Here is a 24,148-nt window from a genome sequence, read left to right on the forward strand (position 1 = left end):
AGGTTGGACTCCCGACATATGTGGGGAGGGAGGGTGTTCCAAAGCTTAGCAGCATTATAAGAATATGAACGCCCGCCGCTTCTTGCTCTATTTATTTTTGGAACGACGGCGAGCAAGAGGTTAACCGAGCGGAGGCTTCTGTTAGGACAGTAAGGGGTAAAAATAGATCGACTAATTGTCGGTCTTTTCCCCCAGAAGGACTTGTGAGTGATACATAAAGCCTTAAATTCAATTCTCTCCAATATAGACGACCAATGAAGAGTCTTCAGTGCCGGCTTGGCAGATTGCCGGTTAGGGGTCTGGAGGAGCAGGCGAGCTGTGCAGTTTTGAATGATCTGTAGTTTGGAGGTGGTAGCTTGGGGGGCTCTTAGATAGAGGGCATTCCCATATTCCAGGCACATGCCTAATATCCCGGCATCCCCATTCTATACCATAGAGATCACTCTGTACCAGATAGAGCGACCAATCAGCAGAAGGTAAACGCTCCACTTAAGGCCCCAGTATCAGTGAAACCTCTCCGACGGCAGACGATGTGTCCCGAGAGGTGGAACAGTGGGTGTTATCTTTGACGAAGTAAGTGGGGATATAAATTCATTTACTTATGGAGGCCCCCTATTCAACTACACTGGAGTCTTGAATGGCAACATAATTGTTGTTACCTCACTTTAGACTAAGGGGGAGGAGAAGATGCGTCCTTATCGCCAGTGTAGCACACAATTATCTGAGAGGGGCAGGCAAGAGCAGCCCACATTTAACCAGCGGACACAATGTTCGTAGATTTATAGGGCAAATAGGCACTGCACCGTGGGATATTGTCCTCGTTTTATAATATTCTAAACCCCATTGGATGTGCGATTGTAGCGATTGCTCACTACGTGATTTAGGTAATACTACCATGAGTTGTGGGGGACACATATCGTTAACATAACGTGCATGTTCTGCATAGATGTTAATACCACGCATGTCAGACATTTAAGAAGCTAGTCGTGTTTGTGCATCAGATAGCATGTGACATATATCGTTTTTTCAATTTAGTGTGTGACTACAAGATATCACCCCTACACATGAGAACTGCATGGTGCGAGTAGGCATCTCCCAGTAGGTGAGAAACAACGGGTTGTTGCTTTATCAATTAAACATGGTCGGAAAGATAATTCTCCCTTCACCTTAGTTGGGAACTATGAACATATCCCGTCTATAGGTTTATAAACAAGCACTATAGAACACAGCGAATAAAAGAATTCAAAGGAATGAATTCAAAACACCACGCTTAGCGCCTTTCTCGAGAGAGAGGAGAGAGTGCGGCATTTGGGTTTGATTTTAACCTACACAACGGTCGTGGCCACTACAGTTATGATCCAACAATCCCTTTTAGAGAGCACGTAGCGCGATGATTGGATTTTAGTGAATTGGCACAAAATTTTTTGGGGGGGATTAAAATTTCTTTAGTCCACTAAGCCACAAATAGTGAGCACATAGTCAGGTGGTGCACTTACACTCCACCTTCATTGTAGATAATAAGAGCACAATATAGGCACAGTAGTATTTTCAATATGTTTATAAAGTATAAATGTTAAACTGCTTCTGTTTGATATCTCTAATAGAAAAACTACTGGTGTCGGAGTACGAACACGTACAGGTGAGTGCATTAGGCCTCACTTTCGGGGTGCATGCAACACATGCATTGACACACGGCAGGGATATATAAATAAAGAACAAATACATCGCCCTGACGAAGGCCCCCAGACCCGATTGGGCTAGTTGTAAGGGCCGAAACATGTTGGCACAAAACTGAGGGTACATTTGAATTAAATTAGATTCAAAATAACCCCAACACGAAGTTTTTAACGATACCAAGAGTACCCAAGAATAAAGGACCAATTAAGGGTATACTCGCAGGTATTTTTAATTATAACCTGGTTCCCTGCTTAACCAGTTACCCACTTATCTAAGAACTCCCATTATATCTTTGGTTGAGTCCGCCCGGAGAGTACCATCTTCTCTGGGTGTGGAGTATTTGCCTATGATGAAGCATGTCACTATTATGTGAGTGAGGCTTTTACTTCAATATCTTTGATATTCCACCTGACAGTTGGGTTTTGGAAAATTACTCGACTACAACGGAAGATTATTATTTTCCACTCTTCCTAGAACAGTTGCTCATTGTGAAAAAAAGTCTAGTACGGGAGAACGCAACTGTGTCGTTTACTCTCTCACTCTCCATGTGTGAAAAATAGATTTAGAGGGGCCTCCATAGCCCAGAGAGCCTTAAAAAATACAACCCCTCCAAGGGTTACAGGGACACTGAATAAAATCTATTCTGGTAGGACCCCGTACGGAATTGGGGGGCGATACACCTCCCTTTGGTGGCTAAAAGAACCCTTTAAAAATGGCGGAAGGGTTCGCCTATGATGAGGATGAAATATCATCCATTTTAGCTTTGCCATCACTAATCTCTGACACAACACTTACGCATGTAAGCCAAAACAATGGCGATTGGGATTCCTTAACTGAATTGAAACGAACACAACTTAAAACCCTACGAAGGTGCAATTATGACGGAATATTTGAGGGACAACATAGCACCCAACGGTCTGATTGTAACAAATTCTCCACGAATATTTTTGAATGACCCGGAATTCAGACGCAGCTGGTCCTTGATTGCATGGAAATGCAGCAGGGACTGGCTCGTCTTAATTATGAAAACTGCAAAAAGACTTTCAGATGCTCTACTCATTGAAATAAAAACACTAGAAAATGGTTTGAAGACCCAGATCACTATCGCACAGTTTAAGAAGAAACTAGATGAAAACAATAAAACTATTAATGAATACAAAGAATATCTTACCCAGGCAAAAATCACAAAATTTCAAAAAGATTTAAAAAAGTTCAAGTTTGAAAACGTATTTCCATACTCCAAGGAAGATTACACACCATCTGTAAAAGATAAATCAGATTTTACAGATACAGACAGTACAGGCTCTGGGAACTACTCAAGCGATTCATCTTACGACGGCCAGAAAGGCAATCAAAGACGCAGAGGCAATCGTTCCAGAAGGAACAGGGGTACATACCAACACCTTGGCCCTTACCAACAACCACCGTTTGGGTGGAACCCCTTCATGCAAGCACCGTTTCAACCACCACAATTTGGATATCAATGGCAACCCTATCAACAACCTTTTTTAGGACGAGGCCGGACACAAAGAGAAGGCAACCGGAGAGGACCCAGGGTACAGTGGGAAACAAACAGAGAAGACCCTACGGGACAGGAACCGAGACCCAGCACGAGCAAGAACACACGGGAATATTAAACCTGAGCCCCAGAGTCCTCTCAAAAACACAAGAAGAAGTGCTAAAGAAAGGACTAGGCTTCGTCCCGACGAATAGGTCTAATCTCTTCAACTTAAGAATAGAACTAGCGGAATTTTTCCGTCGACTCCGACTATCTGTGTTCTTTTCAGAAACAGAGGGAACAGAAGAATTGACCGACACTGGAGATAGAAACACTGGCCTGAAAAAGAAATCAAAATTCATCTCTCCCAACCATACCATGCCACCAGCATTACTAGCCTTTGAAACGGCGGTAACACGGGAAGTTGATCAACTCAAAGATAAGAACCGCAGATCGTTCAACAATTTCACAACTATGGAACGGCGTACACTGACGGAATTCGACCAGATGCAGGACATCATCATCAAACCAGCGGATAAGGGAGGAGCAACAGTGATCCTACCCATCGCAATGTACAACATGGATTGCCTAAAACTATTAAATGACTCCCGTAATTACACACGGTTGCAGAGAGATCCAACGGAGAACCTAAAATCAGAAATACATGAGATGGTAACAAAAGCCACAGAAGAGGGATGGATCACCACCGCTGAGGGGAATTTTTTGGCAGAGAATGACCCAAAGATACCATACTTTTATATTCTCCCGAAAGTACACAAGAACATAAATCCACCACCGGGAAGACCAATCGTTTCAGGCATCGGTTCGGCACTCGAACCACTCTCAAAATTCGCTGACCACTTCTTGAGACCAATGGTACTAAAAATGCCTTCATACCTCAAAGATACACAGGACATCTTGTTGAAACTCCAACTACTAAGATTTGATCCAACTACCGATTACTTGATGACCCTCGATGTGGAGGCGCTTTACACCAGCATTCCACAAGAAGCTTCTCTAACGGTGATAGAGAAACTACTGAGATCAGAGAATTGGACATCCATAACACCGATAAAGTTTGTTGTGGATTGTGTAAGATTATCTCTGACGAGAAATTACTTCGAATTCGAAGGAGAGTACTTCCTACAAACCCATGGTACATCCATGGGCATGACCTGCGCGCCTAGCATAGCGTGCCTTTATGTCCACAACTTTGAAACAACGTTCATATATAGTGAGACAAACCCTTATCACACCAACTTGGGGACGTGGAAACGCTTTATCGACGATATATTCGTCATTTGGAAAGGAGATGTTGACAGAGCTCATGATTTTCTAGCTTGGTTGAACTCCAAGGATGCATACCTGAAGTTCACGATGACCATGGCAAGAGATTCCATTACTTTCTTGGATCTATGATCTGGCCAACCGAAGGGATACTAAAAACAGAAGTGTTTTACAAACCGACTGACGCTAACAACTTGCTCAGATATGATAGCTTTCACCCTAAAGCTTTAAAAGATAACCTACCAGTAGGTCAATTTCTAAGATTGAGAAGAAATTGCACAGACAAGGCGAAATATGAACTCCACGCTGAACAACAGACAAACAAATTAAAGACAAAATCTTATCCAAAAAGATTGATCAAACAAGCATATAAAAGAGCGAAGAATAGCAACCGAGAGGGATTGCTTGAACCTCGAACTAAAACTGAGAAAAAAAAATGGTTTGTGTCACTACCTTCGGAAAAGAATCCAATGAAATAAAAGGAATTATCCTACGACATTGGAGAACCCTAAACTCAGGGGGTCTGGGTTTGGAAAAAACATTATTTGCCTTCAGGAGAGGGAAGTCAATCCGGGATGCTGTTGTTCATACCCGTCCAAATAAGAGACAAACAAGAACAGGGCAGCAACACACTTTGTGGAATCTCCCAGAAGTGGTAGGACATTTCCCGTGTGGATCGTGCAACGTATGTAGATTAACAACAGCTACTAAGGAGATTAACGTAGGCCTAAGAACCCCGTGGTAACAACGTACCTTTAGTAATTGCAACAGCCAGAACGTAGTCTACCTAATAACATGCAAATGTAAGAAGATATACATTGGTATGACCACACGGAAAGTTAAAACCAGAATAAATGAGCATCGGAGCACATTTAGATGTGGCAAAACAATCACCAAAATGATGCGACATTTTCAATACCAGAATCGCAATGAGACTGATTTCACTTGGACTGTGATTGAAAAATTACCAAACAGCTGCAACGAAGGACAACTACTCAAACTGGAACAGAGATGGATCTACCGCTTGTCAAGCGCAACACTGGGCCTGAACGAGGAAATCCCGTGGACTTCCCTGACGTAAACAGAATACTACAAATGTGCAGATGGTGCATTTGGCAGTTACAGTATATATTAACCAACATAACCTAATACTGGCCAAAAACAAATCCCTTGCAATATGGCAGAAAAATGGAGGGGTTGGAAATACAGACCACCAGCAATAGGGCTCATAAATACAGGACAGAGCCTGGGCTACAATTACACTCTCCACACATTCGCTTATATGTAGGAATTATAAATGGGGAGCGGAATAATCACCACGAACCTTGGCAGTAAACACACTCTCCACATACTCGGTTAAATTCCATAGTTGAATACACGATGTTCAGAGGTCCCGATCGGAATTGCAAAAACCTCGTGGCGACATAAAGTTACACTGATTGAAATAAAAAAGAGGTAGATTTACGCCGCAGAGGAAGAACATCGTAAACGCGACATGCAAAACTACATTACCCAGAAACCCGGGCCAACCAGTCAGACACATGCCTAATATCCCGGCATCCCCATTCTATGCCATAGAGATCACTCTGTACCAGATAGAGCGACCAATCAGCAGAAGGTAAACGCTCCACTTAAGGCCCCAGTATCAGTGAAACCTCTCCGACGGCAGACGATGTGTCCCGAGAGGTGGAACAGCGGGTGTTATCTTTGACGAAGTAAGTGGGGATATAAATTCATTTACTTATGGAGGCCCCCTATTCAACTACACTGGAGTCTTGAATGGCAACATAATTGTGGTTACCTCACTTTAGACTAAGGGGGAGGAGAAGATGCGTCCTTATCGCCAGTGTAGCACACAATTATCTGAGAGGGGCAGGCAAGAGCAGCCCACCTTTAACCAGCGGACACAATGTTCGTAGATTTATAGGGCAAATAGGCACTGCACCGCGGGATATTGTCCTCGTTTTATAATATTCTAAACCCCATTGGATGTGCGATTGTAGCCACTGCTCACTACGTGATTTAGGTAATACTACCATGAGTTGTGTGGGACACATATCGTTAACATAACGTGCATGTTCTGCATAGATGTTAATACCACGCATGTCAGACATTTAAGAAGCAAGTCGTGTTTGTGCATCAGATAGCATGTGACATATATCGTTTTTTCAATTTAGTGTGTGACTACAAGATATCACCCCTACACATGAGAACTGCATGGTACGAGTAGGCATCTCCCAGTAGGTGAGAAACAACGGGTTGTTGCTTTATCAATTAAACATGGTCGGAAAGATAATTCTCCCTTCACCTTAGTTGAGAACTATGAACATATCCCGTCTATAGGTTTATAAACAAGCACTATAGAACACAGCGAATAAAAGAATTCAAATGAATGAATTCAAAACACCACTCTTAGCGCCTTTCTCGAGAGAGGAGAGAGTGCGGCATTTGGGTTTGATTTTAACCTACACAACGGTCGTGGCCACTACAGTTATGATCCAACAATCCCTTTTAGAGAGCACGTAGCGCGATGATTGGATTTTAGTGAATTGGCACCCAAAAAATTTTTGGGGATTAAAATTTCTTTAGTCCACTAAGCCACAAATAGTGAGCACATAGTCAGGTGGTGCACTTACACTCCACCTTCATTGTAGATAATAAGAGCACAATATAGGCACAGTAGTATTTTCAATATGTTTATAAAGTATAAATGTTAAACTGCTTCTGTTTGATATCTCTAATAGAAAAACTACTGGTGTCGGAGTACGAACACGTACAGGTGAGTGCATAAGGCCTCACTTTTGAGGTGCATGCAACACATGCATTGACACACGGCAGGGATATATAAATACAGAACAAATACATCGCCCTGACGAAGGCCCCCAGACCCGATTGGGCTAGTTGTAAGGGCCGAAACATGTTGGCACAAAACTGAGGGTACATTTGAATTAAATTAGATTCAAAATAACCCCAACACGAAGTTTTTAACGATACCAAGAGTACCCAAGAATAAAGGACCAATTAAGGGTATACTCGCAGGTATTTTTAATTATAACCTGGTTCCCTGCTTAACCAGTTACCCACTTATCTAAGAACTCCCATTATATCTTTGGTTGAGTCCGCCCGGAGAGTACCATCTTCTCTGGGTGTGGAGTATTTGCCTATGATGAAGCATGTCATTATTATGTGAGTGAGGCTTTTACTTCAATATCTTTGATATTCCACCTGACAGTTGGGTTTTGGAATATTACTCCACTACAACGGAAGATTATTATTTTCCACTCTTTCTAGAACAGTTGCTCATTGTGAAAAAAAGTCTAGTACGGGAGAACGCAACTGTGTCGTTTACTCTCTCACTCTCCATGTGTGAAAAATATGAGAGAATAAGAGCCTGGACCATTATCCTTCTTGCAAGGAATGGGAGAAGAGGAAGGATTTTACAGAGCATCCTCAGAATGCCATAGCACTTGGACGATAGTTTCTGCCTGATATTCAAAATTCAGGGAGTGATCCAGCCACATGCCCAAACCTTTGATCTGATTCTTTGGTGCTGGTGCAGTGCCAAGACAATTAGCACACAGTAACCCTGAGTCGAAGATTGGAGAGTTGCCTAGGAGCATAAGCTCCGTCTTATCTCCGTTTAGTTTCAGGCAGGAGAGCTCCATCCATTTAGCTACCTTTTCCAGGCAGGGGCCTAGGCCGGAGGTTGAATTTTCCGGGTGGTTTAAGGCCACATCTAGTTCTGTGTCATTACCGTATGCAACTATTTTTATGCCAAATGGATGGACTATCTCTGCCAGCAGATCTATGTATACATTAAACAGTGAAGGGCTCAGGGAAGATCCCTGAGGCACACCGCAGCTGAGACATGTGCTTAGAAATCCTTCGAAGACCTGAAAGAATTTGTCTTCTAAGAAGGACTGCAGCCAGGTGATGACACCCCCAGTCACTCCACTGAGTCTGAGAGTCAAGAAGTTATAGTTGACGGTGTCGAATGCGGTGCTGAGGTCCAGGATGATGATAGCCTCTGTGCCACCTTGGTCCAAAATGTTCCTGGACTCTTCAACCACCGCTAAAAGAGCTGTTTCCATCTCATGTTGGGTCCCATCTGTGAGGAGTGAAACAGGTTGTTGGACTCTAAGAAGCCAGATAGGACTGAATTAACATGCCTCTCAAGGATTTTACTAACCCCCGGGAGGAGGGAGATAGGACGATAATTTCCCACGTGATCCGGGTCGAGATTGGGTTTTTTGAGTAGTACATTCACCGTGGCACAGTTCCAGGGTGGGGGAACCATTCCAGAAGAGATAGAGGAATTAATAAATTCACGAATCACTGGAAGAATTATTACAGTGGCTAAGTTCAAGGCATGAGGAGGAGCGGGATTCCTGGGTGAGCCTGATTTTTTGAGAGCCAAGATGGATTCTAATGATTTAAGGTCCAGCAGAGGAATCTGCTCCCTCAACGCTTGGGTGTAATGGGGGGAGATAACCGTAGGAGACAGGTCTTTTTGACGGGCTGTGAGAGGGAAGGTGACATATATATCTTGGATTTTCTTATAGGAGAACTCTACCAGATCGTTGCAGCGGGTGAGGGCATCATCAGTGGTGGCTCGTGGGAAGGGAAGTTTATGGAGAGTTTTGGCATTGCAGAATATTTCCTGCTGATTTTTCCATCATAATAGGCAGCTAGTGCAGATTTGATTTCAGCTTGATTGATTTTGATAGCTTCCCTATATTTTAGTTTGCTAGATGCCGCGTAGTCCCTTCTCCATTCTCTTTTACATTTGTTTATGTTCACGGAGCTTAGGGGAGTACCATAGAGAGATCTTGGGCATGACTGTTTTGCAGGTAGATCTTTTGGGGAGAACATGGTCTAGAGAGGACTCAATCCATTTGTTAAACTTATCATTGGCCATGATGGGGTTCAGTTTGCTGGAAGGCCTAGTGGCTTCGAGAGCTGAGACCCACTTTTCTAGGGGAAGCTTAGACCAGGTGCATTCCTGGCTACTAACCGTACTAAATGTGGAGAGTGGACCCGTGATGTCCCATGACAGGGGAATCAAAAAGTTGTCTGACCATGGCAGCAGGGTTGGAGCCCCCACTGAAAGTTCCTCACTGTTAGTGAAGATGGGATCCAGTAGATGACCTTTGACGTGGGTGGCTCCAGAAACTCTTTGTTTAAACTGAAGTGCTGAGGGATTCCTAACTAACTCAGGAGCAACAGAGTTTATGGGGTCGTCTAGATGCAGGTTAAGATCTCCTAATATAGTGAAACTGGAAGGGGAGCTGGCTAGGTTAGCAATGATTTCGGAAAGAACTTTAAGAAGTCGTCCATGAGCTCCGGGGGGTGGGGGGGGATATAAATTAATAAGCCTGAGAAACATGTGGATAGACGAGAAGCTTATCGAAAAAGAAAGATTCTCGCAGTCAGGTAGAGGGTCAGCTGTAATGCGGTATTTAAACAGGTCTTCGTATATAATAGCAGTGCCACCACCTTTGCCGCTTTTGCGGTCTAACCGCTGGATGAGGTATCCAGGACGGAGGAATTGTGCAAGGACTGGATCAGACTCATTGTTGAGAGAGGTTTCGGTTAGAAACAGAGCATCCGAGAGTTCCTCCTCTAATAAAATAGAGATTTCAGAAGCATGTTTGGGTAGGGACCTACAGTTTGATAGAAACATTTTATAAGGTGCGTGGTTCTTAGCGGAGGTCTGGGCTTTAAGAGATGGATAAACTTTAAAAGAGTAGTGGGGGCAAGTGATATTATCCTTAGATGGGGGTAAGGAGTGTAGACAGTTTTTATTTACAACCCCCCTTAGGCAATGGAGGAAGTCAGGGGAGTAGAAGCATTTACCTGAGGGAGAACAGACAGGGGGTTTGGCCCCTGGCCCCGGCCGGATGCATGCAGGTGGGCTTGCCTTTGGCGCTCCTTCGGCACACTGGCGGCGCACCAGCTGCGCGTCGTGGTCGACATAGGTTTAAATAGGTCCAGCAGCTAGACTGCTGACCGTGTGACTCCGCCCCCCTGCCTCCTGCCCGGAAGTAAGGACCTTTGAGGCTGCTTACTCCCTCCATGCAATCGGGATGAGCCCGTGGTGGACCAAGGAGCAGAACGGTATGTTACAGCCGGTAGAGAGGATGCTAGGTAGGGACACAAAGTGCAAGTATGAGAGCAATATTTAAAAAGAGTTCAACAGATCCAAAATTTGCAATTCAAATATTTTAACAGAAGCAGAAAGGTTTAAAAGCAATTAAGACCGCCTTTCTCGATCGCACATCAGCTGTGCGTCGTGGTCGACATAGGTTTTATTGGGTCCAGCAGCTAGACTGCTGACTGTGTGACTCTGCCCCCCTGCCCGGAAGTGAGGACCTTTGTTGCCGCTTACTCCCTCCACGCAATCGGGACAAACCAGTGGTGGACCAGGGAGCAGAGCGGTATGTTACTGCCAGTAGAGAGGAGTGCCGGGTAGGGAAACAAAGTGCAAGTGCTAGACAGATCCAAAATACACAATTCAAATATTTTAACAGAAGGAGAAAGGTTTAAAAGCAATTAAGACCGCCTTACACGATCGCGAGTCTGCATGTTCCCCATCTGCTTCTCTTATCAACTTCCTGTAGCCAAAATACTGTTAACATCGCTTTGGTGGAACCATTTTTAATAAAGTTTTGCCTCTTTTTGCTTTTTCGTCTTGCAGCAGATTTATATAGCAATTTATCACACAGAGAAGTGATTTGCCCAGAATCACAGGATGTTGCACCACCGAGACTCGAACTGGGATCCCAGCTCTCGAGTCAGCAGCTCTGGTCGCTTTGCCACATCCTCTCAACTCCCATGATACTTGTAAGGGAGCTCTTTATTTAGTCCCGGACAGTAAATTGATAAAAACAGCTTATTATTCATCACATAGGTGAAACCGATGCATTACCAATGCTTGCTTTCACCAGCTGCCACCATAACAGAACTAATAATTCTTTGAAATAATAATATGTTATGTTTATAGTAGGTATGGCTGCAGATTAGGCAGCCTGCTCTCACAACAAATTAACCTAATTATACACATCCTGCCTGATACATTAGTAACATTTCACATCCAGGTATACCATCTAAGGGAACATATGTGAAGTATAAAAATTCCTCAGAAAGTGTACATACTGATATATTGTTCTTAAATATTACCACAAACTGTATCTCAGGGATGAGGCAAATTAAGGCTTTTGTAAAACGATGTAACATTTTGACCTATGTTTCTTTAAAAATTGTAATTACAGTCATAGAATGAGTCTGCAGATGTAAATTGTTTTTCTAAGTTAGAATTAAGGGGCATAATTTCATATGACAAGTAATTATTTTCTTGTATGTGTATGCATTTTTTCAATGCATGCGTGCGTTTGGTTTGTGAACAGACATAATAAATATACATGAAATAATGCATCACGTTAAGGTAACAAATACTGTTATTTATTCCATAGCATTTGAAAACCAACTTTTTTTAAAAGAAGAAATGCAAGAAGGGTCTGTTTCAAGGCAGACCTATCACCATTATATTAAAGCAGCAGGAGGTAAGCGATATGTGTTTCTTGACATTTTAACTCATAGAGTTTCACTGAAATATGACGGAAATGTGTGCCTTAGAATAATTGATCTCTTTATTGTCCTTTTGGGGTAGAAACACTTCCCAATTCAGTGTGTATTTATGTGTCATGGAAAGGCCTGGGTGAATTGTTTTAAAAGTATACTGTCAATATTCTTGGCTAGTCCCTTCAAAACCTGTGGACCCTCAAAAGTTTCAGGGTCATACCCCATCTCCCTCAAATATTCAACATGCCCCAAATATCATAGCAGTAAGTGATTTTTACCCTTCTTTCTTCCTGTCCCCATCTGATGCATAACCCCAATTACCACCACTTTCCATCTGATTGATGCGACATATAATAGAAGGACCACTTTTTATTTAGCAAATAACACGTTTTCAATTACATGAGTAGCACTATAGGCATAAGATAAGGATTATCATTTGCATTGCTGAGAATGGTCCTTCTATTATGTCAATGAATGTGTACTTCAAAGTGGGCAGGTCAGGTGCCTGTCGTCTTTACTGTATACTGCTCAAAGACGAGGGTCGTGGTAGTGGGGGTTTGGGGCAGACAATCTACAACTCTAAAGCCATTGCCTTCCTTTTCCGGCAATCAAATAAAAAACAAAATGTTGCTCTTTGGGGGCCTGGCCTCTGCTAACCAACACTTAAATATAAAACAGTACTTTAGAATATGTTTGACAGGTTCTTGATGCCCAGAATTACTGGAGTATATTATAAGGAAGGGATAAAAGTGACTGTTGGATACTGATATGTATCATACTAAAAACCTAAAAAGCATGCTCTGGCCAGATTGAGCCAGGACAAGGTTAAGTGAGAGAAGGAAAGTAATGTCTATCTTAGCTATGGTTGACAAATGGTGAATTTTGGCTGTTTGTTCCCACAAAGATCTGTTATGAGAACATAAGGCTGTTAATCCAATATTGAAGTCAACACTACATATGAAATGTGTATTGGTGTTATAGATGCAGTCTTGGTAATAGCCTGTAATTCCTATTCCTATTCCATTCTTGGTTGAAATTGGAATACAATTTTGGCGCGATATATAGTTTTTTTCACACTTACTAGCTTTAACGTGTTCTGAGATTCTGAATAGATTGAGATTATTAATTCTCCCTGTTTCCATGTGACTGAACCATGAATAGAGCTCTTTAACCACCCATACATTTGCTTTCATGTAAGTCACAGATTCTTACATTTACATATACATTCTCTGTTATATTGACCAGTGACCTGTAATTTCAGCTAACTTCTTAAACTTGTACACTCTATCCAAAATAGAAGATATGAGAAGAATAATCTATTCCAATTCATCTTTTATGTATAATCTGCATGCTAGTTGGTTGTCTGATGTTACGACTTGCAATAGAGGGTCTTTAGGAAAATTGTATTTTATTGAGGTGCATGTCTACAGAGGTGTATGAACAGCTGGAGACTGTTCATTTCCCAAATTGTATCCAAATTCACCAGAAGATCAACAATTTATCATCCTTGTAATTACTGTTATGCTATATAATCTTCTCAACTAAGTATTCTATCCTGGCCAGTATGCCAGTAAGGTTCTCGGCTAGAGTTGTAATTTCAGCAAGTATATTTTTCATGGGTTAATTTATTTGTTTTTGTTTTTTTATGTTTCTGTCAGTTTTGACTATGATGAATTTGTTTTGACCTATAGGTGTATTGATGGGTCTCACATGTAGACAAACATCTAAACTTGTAATGAAAATATTGGCAACATAAATTCAGAAATACCGGCTAAATGTCCTACATCAGAGACATTTGAATCACCCTTGGCCTTGCACAAGAGCATTGGAATTAGGGCAGTGTCATTTTGGTATATGCCTCTTGTGAAGAGTGCAGCATACTTTTAGCAAGACAATGTGGCTTGATCTAGGGGCAAAATGCGAGTTAATATATCCAGATATCAATATTTTTTCAGGTGTACAGAATTAGTGGCAAAACACCATATTCCTTGTGGCTGATTCGCAATGGATGAACAATAATTGTTTCAGCCAATCTACAAACATAAAAATAAGGCAGTTAAATGTTATTTGTACCAGTGTGTCCAAGGCAAACTCTTGTCTATTCTATCCGAAGAAGGCCTTTGAGCTTTTGATACTATATGTATGTATGTATGTATTTATATGTTATTTCTGTAGTGCAAGAAAAACCAAAAGGCATCTGAGCTCTGTACATGCATAAAGTCAGTGAGTTTGAGGACATAAACCTAGGTTGAGGACGAAGAAGAGCTGAAGCATGGTTGGTGTTATTGATGTGCTGTCGGATCATCTGTATTTTTTCACAGAAGAAGGGGTTGATCATATTGTACTTTTCTTTAGAGTGAGGAATAGGTGGGCCCAGAAGGAGGTTGATGCAGTGCTTGAATGTCCTGGACAGTGTTTTGCTGCTGTTAGTGGCTTCATTGATGGTGTTGGAAAGTAGGACCTCAGTATCAAGAGGTTCTTGAGAGTTATGTTTTGTTTAAATGTTATTTCCTGTCTGCTGATGGATTGTTTATTATTAGCAAGATCTGTAGAGTACCAGGGTGATGAACGTTTTAGCTTGCACTTGCATGCTGTAATTGGGGCATGGATGTTAAAATTGCTTTCCCAAACATTTTTGAAGTTGTTTGCAAGGGTGTTGGTGTCAGACATAAAGTTGATAGGTTGAGAGATAAGTTCAAGCATTAGGTTGGCTATGGAGAAGTCTTTGTAGGATCTGAAGGTTTGGTCTTTTATTTTGTGTTGACCAAGGTTTGTATGGTAGGACGATAAGCATGGAGATAGGGATGCAAAAACGGTCAGTCCAATCCAGAGATATGGGTGGTTAGCACTGAATTGTTGGTGATGTTGAGAAGAGAAGTTCAATGATGTAGCATTTAGAGTGTGTTTGGTGTTTGACATGTTGTACCACATATCAATGAGGTTAAAGAGGGTCTAGCTTTTTTCTTTTTGAGATTTTGTTGTTTGGGAGGTTGAAGTCTCCTAAGTGGGTGGTGTGGGCATATCGGATGGATGAGGTGGTGAGGGAATCTGAGAATTCATTAATGAAGTCCTTGTTCTTCCTGGGAGTCCTGTATATAAGATGGGCGGAGGTGGACTGAGTTGCAGGGATAGGGAAATGTCAGCAGCTCCATCGAGTTAGGTGTTATTTGCTCTCTTAGGATGCAGGACTAGGAGGACTTCCGGATGACAGAGAGGTCTCCTCCCATCTTATATGGACCACCCTTATTATGGATGACTGTGGCCTGTGGAAAGAATGACGTCTAGGATGTAAGATGTGGATGTGAACCATTTTTCTGTGATGAAGCTTGTGATAGGTGAGGATGTCTGGTACATGAAGTACTGATAAGCAAGCACTGATAGCATGAGTTGGAATGTGTGTTCTGTAGTTTGAGGATATGTGGGAGTTGGGGTGTGTGTATACAAGATTGGGTCTATGCCTTTTTTGAATGCTTTCTGGGTGTGATTGTGGGGATTGACAGTAGGTGGTGCTGGGCAAGGCACATCACTATATGCCACCTTGTAAATCTCAGTTGAGCAAAGGTTTTGGCCCAAGGCCCTTCTTGTCCCCAACAGGCCCAAACAGCTGAAACCCTGGTCTGCGCCTGGCCTTTTCTGGTGGTAGTTTGGCAACGGGATGCCCTTAAAGGTTGGAGAAGGCAGAAAGTAATGTCACATCGTGTGACAACGGGTGAAAGAAAATCCAGTGCTGTCACTTACTCTGCTGCTGGATGATGGAAAACACAATGGTGTTACCTCCTCTACTGATAGATGGTGGTTAAAAAGGTTTTCATTTTGGTTTTGCTGGAAGGAGTGGCTGCATATAACATTCTATCAAATGAAGCCTACTTGGCACCAAATTTGGAATGCAAAATAGATGTGCAACCAGGTCAGAGACTCTAAATCATATCCATTTTTAACCGGACAAGGTATTTGAGCCTGTTTTTAAAGAATGAACAAGTTCACAAGTGTTATCTTCAATTCAAGACAGATACCATGCAGAGAGTTGGTGTCTAGTATTTGCTACAACTGCATAGGTTTAGTTGGACTGCCTCTTGTGGCAATATGGAGTATAGACTTAGTCAAAGTAGATTCCAAGTCACTTCTCTATCACGTCCCTCTTTTACTCAGGAATTCAGCCAGGATGGACATAGATTTTCCTTTATGGCATTCCCAATCAATGTTTTCCTCCCAGTTAGTGGCAATTCTTAGGACATATGCAAAAAATACAATTAGTATCAGAACCTGTGTTGTGCATCAGGCTAATTTGCCTCTTAAATGCCCTGCCTCAGTCAACAAGCACTGCTTGTCACATCACTAACACTTTGATGGGAATCCAATTATATACCATGTATATAGTTGGTTTATTCTCCATCATGTCATACACAGGCCTCTTACCATCGTAACAGTCTTTGTGTTTAGACAGGCATGGCTGCTTCATTTCTGATTGAATAATTTACATGATGGTGCTGCTCTGGCAAGTAAAGAAATATTTGCTATACTACAACAAAAGTAACCATTTATTTTTCATATGGAATGGAGTTGGAATCAAGATTCATGGCAGTATTTGATTGCCTTAAAATTATATGTTATTGCGAATTTTATTTCTGTTCAAGCCATACTGAACCCTAGCCATCAATATGAATTACGAGCTATCTGGATGAAAATAAAATACATGATCACAAAGTTTTGAAAGCAATGTATTTTTCGTTTAAAGCAGTAAAATTCAATGTGTTACTAATACAAATATATTTATTTTGTAGGATACATAGTGGCAATAATAATTATCATACTATTCACGTTAATGATTGGTATATCTGCCTTCAGCAATTGGTGGTTAAGCTACTGGATAGAACAGGGTGCAGGGGTAAGTTTGAAGAATTAAGAATACATGTTTCTTTATATTTTTGATTGTATGCAAAGTTTAATAAGGGAATATGAGCATCCATTGTTTAAATGATTGTGTCACGTGTTAGATTGTTCAGGAAAATTTTGTCTACTTTTAGCAGTAAATAGATGAGCATTTGAATATTGTTCTACTTATTGTTCTGAATATTGTCCTATCAAATGTGAAGGATTGACTATGGACAGCACATTTTATTGTGATGATAAATAAATGCTTTGAAGAGTTTGTGCCATATTTACATTAAATCAGCCCTGTGACACATTATGCATCTTAATGCACTTTCAAAATAGTTACTAAACGAAATGTAATGGTGAATCATTTCATATTCGTCAGTCAATTTCCCACTGGATATTTCTTGATGTCGTGTAAATAACCAATGTATCTTGAGTGCTGAATTCCCTGTGATAATTCACACTTTATCTGCCAACTCTGTCTTTAAAGAAGCATTCATGTGCTAAATGACTACTTGTTGATAGCATAACCACATTCCATTTGCTAATATTCAGCTCCTTAACATCCCATGCTCTAGATCTTTATGCTAAAGCTCTACTGCTCCCTCAATTTGGTATCCGTTAAGGAAGTCCTGTAACCTCCAGTAGAACTGAGTGTGCTGTGATGCTCATGCTCCTCCCAGTGCATCTATGATACTTCTGGCCCTCTTCTTGCCACGGATGAAACTCCAGTTCCATTTTTGTCCCTTTCAGTCTCCCCAAAGGATTCCGCCAACATGCACAAAGCACCATTTTGCAAATGGCTCTTGTTAGACCTGGCATCTTTGGCGTGGTTACCCCTGACTTTTTGCCTCTACCTCCTGTATTTTTGATGCTATGCTGGATTTCGTTTTTGCTGGTTTAGATGCTTTGGGCACTTTGCCACTGCTGATCAGTGTCAAAGTGCAAGTGCTCCCTTGGTAAATTATTATATTGATTGGTTATCCATGATTGGTATATTTGTTTCACCTGTTAGCCCCTAGTAAAGTGCACTGCGTGTGCCAGGGCTGGTGATTCAAATGCTACTAGTGGGCTGCAGCACTGATTGTGCCACCCACAGGAGTAGCGCTAAAATGATGTCTTAGGCTTGCTTGCAGTGCCTATGTGCAGTCCAGGACTGCCATGTCGACCTGGCCAGTGCACCCACTGACCAGGCCTTATCCTTCCCTTTCTGTACATGTCAGGCATCCCTATGGTGGCCCTAGGTACCCCCCTGGGCTGGGTGCAGTGTATCTGAAAGGTAGGGCATGTACTGAGGTGTGTAACATGCCCTGGTAGTGAATTACAGCCATTTTCGTTTTTCACTGCTGAGAGGCTAGAGACAAAGCCTGCTTTGGGCAGAGGTGCTTCACACCTCCTCCAGGACAGGTTGGCCTTCCTGGGCGGGAAGCGTCAAAGGCAATGCCACCTTTGGAAACCAACCCAAGAACCTCCAGATAGTGGGGGAGGCCAAGCTCTGTTTCCTTTTCTACTTTTGGTGGGAGTAAAGGTGGGAAAATTAGTTAGATTAGGAGAAGGGGCAGACAATGTTAACCTCTATCCTGAATTTCGACCATCTTGGGATGGTGTGAAAATCTCCTATCATGGCTAGGGTAGTACCTCTTCCCACAGGAAGTGGTAACTAGAGGGGGGTGTATACACCCTATAAGTAGGCAGCCCATTGGCTACTACCTGTCTCCCCTTGTTACACCCCTAAATTCAGTGTTTAGGTAGCACCTTGAGACCTGAACATCAGATTCAGAAGACAAGAGAAAATCAGAACAGAGAAGACCTGCTGCGTGAGAACTGGATTCCTGCTGCAGAAGAAAAAGGCGCTAAACCCTGCCTGCTTCTCCCAGGACTTGACAATTGCTGCTGCTGTGGAGTCCTGCACCTGAAAGGACTCCAAGAACCATGGAGCATCCCCAGCCTTCAGTAAATTGCTGTGAAGCTACCTTGGAGTAAAGGTAGCACTCCCCTGCACACCACAGGCACCAATCCCATGAAGTCCAGTTTGTTGACTTGCTGCTTCCTGATGACCTCGACACAGCACTGAAGCAAGAAAAGGTACAAAAGCTCTGGAGGGTCAGATCTGCTTCTTCGCCAAGTTTGAAGGCACCAGGACCTACGGGAACTGCGACGTACCAACACCCGGGGTACCAGACCCTTAACAGCAAATACCAAGAAGAAGAGTCCACGCTTTACTCCCAAAGAACCAGAAGCAAGTACCCATTGAGGGACTTCAAGACACCTGAGACCCACTTCTTGAAATGTCCAGCTGTCCCGAGAGTGCATCCCCAAGTTGCCTGCTCCTAACCATGGGAACCTCAATATGCACAACGCCCGCTTTGTTCTGCACCCAGCCCCACCAACCCCAGCACATACCAACCAGTCTAACTCCCCTGGTCCCCAGGCCCTTGCGACCTCCTCCCTTAGAGGAGACCCACAGGACTTACCTGTAAGTCCCTCTGTGCAGTGCTTTTTCAAATACCCCTTTTGCCTTTGTCCACCAGCTTTCAAGACCTTAGCATCACTGCTCCCGGCCGATCCAGAATGCTCCTGAACTTGGACCTTATTCCGAAATTGACTTAAAACAAGAAGGGGAACTTGTTGAAAGCATTGCCTAAATTTCTATGCATTTTTTCTACTTTTTCTCCATTGTTTCCTAAGGTGTGTAACTGTGCACCAAAGCGATATATTTTCCGAACTTTGAAAAACTGTAACTCCAAAAGAACTTACCTCAGAACTGTGCTTATGGTCTTAAAAATTATATAAAAATCAACATTATTTTTACAAATTGGTCTTGGATTTATTCATGAGAGTGTGCCTCATTTATTGTCTCTGTGAGTACAACAAATGCTTAACACTACCCTCTGATAAGCCTAACTGCTCACCTACACTACCACAAAAAGAGAGATCGTATTATCTACTTTTACCTCTACCTGCCTGTCAGGAATGTCTCGAACTCTACATAGTGTACTTAATTTTAGTACACTGTTGTACAGAGAGGCAGTTTCCTACTATATATTTATATACATACACACATATATATGTGTGTGTGTGTGTGTACGATATTTTAAAAACTAGTTTGTCAGGCACTTCAGCTGCTGTCTGGAAAGTTTTGGGGTGATTCGTCAAGTGGGGAATTAGAAAACAGAGAAGTCCCAAAACTCCTATTCCCCTGCAATTCCCTATAAGAATTTTAGACACCACTGAAGTTTGAATCCCTGAATGGAATTACTCCAAATTTAGCTGAAAACTAGACCTTGATCCAGAAAGAGTGCTTTTTGTAATTTGGTGTAAATCTGTTAGGTAGTTTTGGAGTTATTAAAGTAAAAAGATGTATGTAAATCTAGAAATGCTGAACCACCGTGGTGGATCTGTGGATCCATGCGCCAACAGCAATGCCATGATTGGCTGACCGGAGACGGAGAGGAAAGTTGCAGTGCCATTCTGTGCAGTAGGACTCAGTTTCTAGGGGGATAATAAAAGAAATAGAAGGGGTCAGGGTAGATGTACCCTGACCTAATGGGACTAATTGAGGGAGCTGTGAGGGACCCCTCATGAGCCAGAAATTGTCCAAAATGTTATTTTTAAGTGAGCGAGAATCCATGGAGCTACCCGGATCCTCCTGCATCTGGGCATATTCGGATGGATCCATGGATCCAGACCCCAATTATTTTTTTTAAACACATACACCCACTCACAGACCCACACAGCTACTCACACAACCACTCACATAACCATATAGCCACTCAAAACACCCACTCACTGACCCATAAAACCACCCACACACCCACGCATAGACCGACATAGCCATTCACAGAGGTACTCACACACCCACTCACACAACCATTTACATATCCACAAATATCCACTCACACCCACACACACATACACCCATACAGAAACTCACACACCCACTCACAGACCCACTCACACAGCCACATAGATACTCACACACCTAGAAACACACCCACACAGCCACTCACACACCTACTCAAACAACCATTCAGTCACTTACATACCCACAAAAGCATGTATACACCCACTCACAGACCTATACAACCAATCAAACACCCACTCACACACACACCTACTAACACACTCACAGAACTAATTATACACTCACACAACTTCTCACATACCCACTCATTCACCCATACACCCACTCACACACCCATTCACACACTCATACACTCACTCACACACCCACTCACAGACCCACAAAAACATTCCCACACCCACACAGCTACTCATACACCTATTTACACACCCACACACCCACTCCCATGTGCACTTACATACCCACACAGCCACTCACACCCCCATATAGCCACTCACATACCAATACAGTAACACACACAGCCATTCACACACCCCCACACTGGCAGTGATTCACAAAATTGCAATAACATATGTTTGCGGATTCACAACCGACCCGCAGATCCCTAAAATCAATTAAAAAAATAAAATCAATTAAAAAAATAAAGACTTGGTGCATTGCATTTATAGAAAGACTACATAAGTTACCTTACCTTCAATGTTTAGTTTTAAAATAAATAGTAAGAATAAACTGAACTTATGGTCAAATTGTAGTAGACTTTATATTAAAAACAGTGAAATTCAGTAAAAGAACAAAGGTTACAGGGATGTTATAATTAGGAAATAACATAAAAAAAACTGCAGAAATTCACTGAAAAGAACAATGGTTACTAGGTCGTTATAATTAGCAAATAGAATAAAAACAAAACGTAGAAATTCACAGAAAAACCAAATCTGGAAGCAGAGTTTTCATCCCCTGCAGACATGCGGGCAGGGAAAGAGATGAAACTATTGATTTTGCGCACAGGGAGCTGCATTCCTGCAGCTCCCTGTGTTCAATTGCAATACTGGATCCTGCAGGGAGGGAGCTGGCTGGGACTGTGGGGCTCTTTAGGCTCCCCCCATGGTCCCATTGCACACTGGGTTCCCTTGGTAGGCTCCAGGGCAGCCAGGGAAACATGGCTGGGCCCCCATTGCCAAAATAGGCCCAGGGAGGGGGACTGTGTGACATCCCTACCCAATTGCATGAAGTCTGGACCCTGAAGGGTGGGGTCCCCGGGGCTGAAATCATCAGGGGGAGTGAGGCGGAACAGCCCCCTCAATTTTTTAGTACATACCTACTAAGTCTACGCCCCAGGTGATTGTGTTCTCGTATATATATCAGGCCGGGCCCCAGGGTCGAAATCTGTTCCCTCCACCATTCAGTTAAGGCCAGGCTCTGGGTGAGGTCCCTGAGGCTGCATGGCCCCCCTCTCCCATTTAAATGTGGCTGGGGGATGGGGGTCCTGGGGCCAAAATGGGCAAGGCGAGGGGGTTGTGCAGACCTCCTCTCCTGTTGAATGATGGCAGGACCTAGAATTGTGGGCCCAGACTAAAATAATCCCAGGGAGGGGGACCCCACCCACATTCAAATATGGCCTGGCCTCTCACACACCCACTTACCCACTCACAGACCCATACCCACTCAGAGACTCATGAACCCACTTACAGACCCACTCAGAATCACACACCCACTTACAGACCCACTTACAGACTCATGCACCCACTCACAGACTGACTCACACACTCATGGAGCCACCCACAAACCCACTCAGACACTCTCACACCTACTCATAGACCCACTAAGATACTCACTCAGACACTTATGTACCCACTCAGAGTCCCACTCAGACATTTTACATACCCACTCACACACCCAGTGAGACACTTATGCAGCCATTCCCAGGCCCATTCAGACACTAACACACCCACTTACACACCCATTGAGACACTCATGCACTCACACACACACTGAGACACTCATATACTCACTCATACACTCATTCTCAAAGGTTACATGTTACAGTTAGGAAATACAATTTTAAAAACCCACTGTAGACATTAAAGGTGACAGGGACATTATAATTACGAAATAGAATTAAAATAAACCTTAGATTTCACAGAAAAAAAACCAAAGGTTACAGGGACGTTATAGTTAGGTTCAGATTTCACTTGTAGAAAACCAGTGAAATTCAGCAGTTATAGTTACCTGAGCTAACTATAACACATGCCCCTGCAATGCACTGCTTATGAGCTCACATATTTCATCACTCATGACATGGTTGGTGACATCACTGATGGCATCTCAAATGACCTCACTGATGACATCATGCACAGCACCACTCACACACCCACTTACACCTCCATAGAATCTCTTCTATACCCACTTTCACTCGCACACATCCCTCACATACCCAGTCACAAACCCATACCAGTACTCACAGAGACAATCACTCAACCATAGAGCCACTCACACAACCATTAACTCATACTGCCACTCACACACCCATTAACGCACCCACAGAGCCACTAATGCACTCACTCCCTCACTACTACAGCCACTCACACATCCAGTCATACAGCCACTTACACACCCACTCTTATGCCCTTAAAGTCACTCACACACCTACTCAGGTGCTTACATACCCATACACTCATCCATACAGCCCATCACACTGCTACTCACTCACTAATATAGCTACTGACACACCAACTCACTTACATATACAGTCACTGACACAGCCAATCACTCACCCATACAACCACTCACAAACCAACTCACTGACTCTTACAGCCACTCACACAGACATTTACTCTCCAAAACAGCCACTCACATCCACTCACTTATACACACATTCAAACACCCTTAAGCCACTCACACACCCACTCCCTCAACCATACAGCCACTCACATAGCTACTCAGTCACTCATACAGCTACTCACATGCCCATTCACACACCAAGCCATTAAGTCACCCATACAGCCACTCACACACCCACTCATTCTACAAAGCAGCCACTCACACACCCATTCACTCACCCATACAGCTACTCACATACCCACTAATACATCAGAGTACAGCCACTCACACACCCATAAAGCCAGTCAAACATCCATTCACACACTGATAGAGGCAGTCAGACAGCCACTCAGAGAGGTGTGTTAGAAATATGACTAAATATTAGCACAGAAAGAATAGTAATTTAGCATATGCTGCAGCTTAGCATTTATCTTTAAGTCTCACAAACATTTACCAAATAGTCATGGGCTGATGTCATGAGTGACTTAAATTGAGATGTCATCAGTGATGTCAATGACCAATGTCATGAGTGATGTAATATGGGAGGT

The 24,148-nt window shown here is 42.8% G+C and overlaps 1 protein-coding gene across 2 annotated transcripts in view; it reads left to right on the forward strand.

The window, feature by feature from the left end:
* The window catches only part of LOC146776281 (ATP-binding cassette sub-family C member 12-like), a 1,395,717-nt gene that overhangs the window by 904,955 nt on the left and 466,614 nt on the right, over window positions 1–24,148 (forward strand). For both annotated transcript variants that reach the window (XM_085639684.1, XM_085639683.1), the window contains exons 19-20: window positions 11,935–12,024; window positions 16,825–16,928. In XM_085639684.1, the coding sequence (XP_085495810.1) occupies window positions 11,935–12,024; window positions 16,825–16,928 (194 nt within the window). The remainder of the gene's footprint in view (window positions 1–11,934; window positions 12,025–16,824; window positions 16,929–24,148) is intronic.

This window comes from Triturus cristatus, chromosome 12 (assembly GCF_964204655.1).
Source record: "Triturus cristatus chromosome 12, aTriCri1.1, whole genome shotgun sequence".
NCBI classification, from domain to species: Eukaryota; Metazoa; Chordata; class Amphibia; order Caudata; family Salamandridae; genus Triturus; species Triturus cristatus.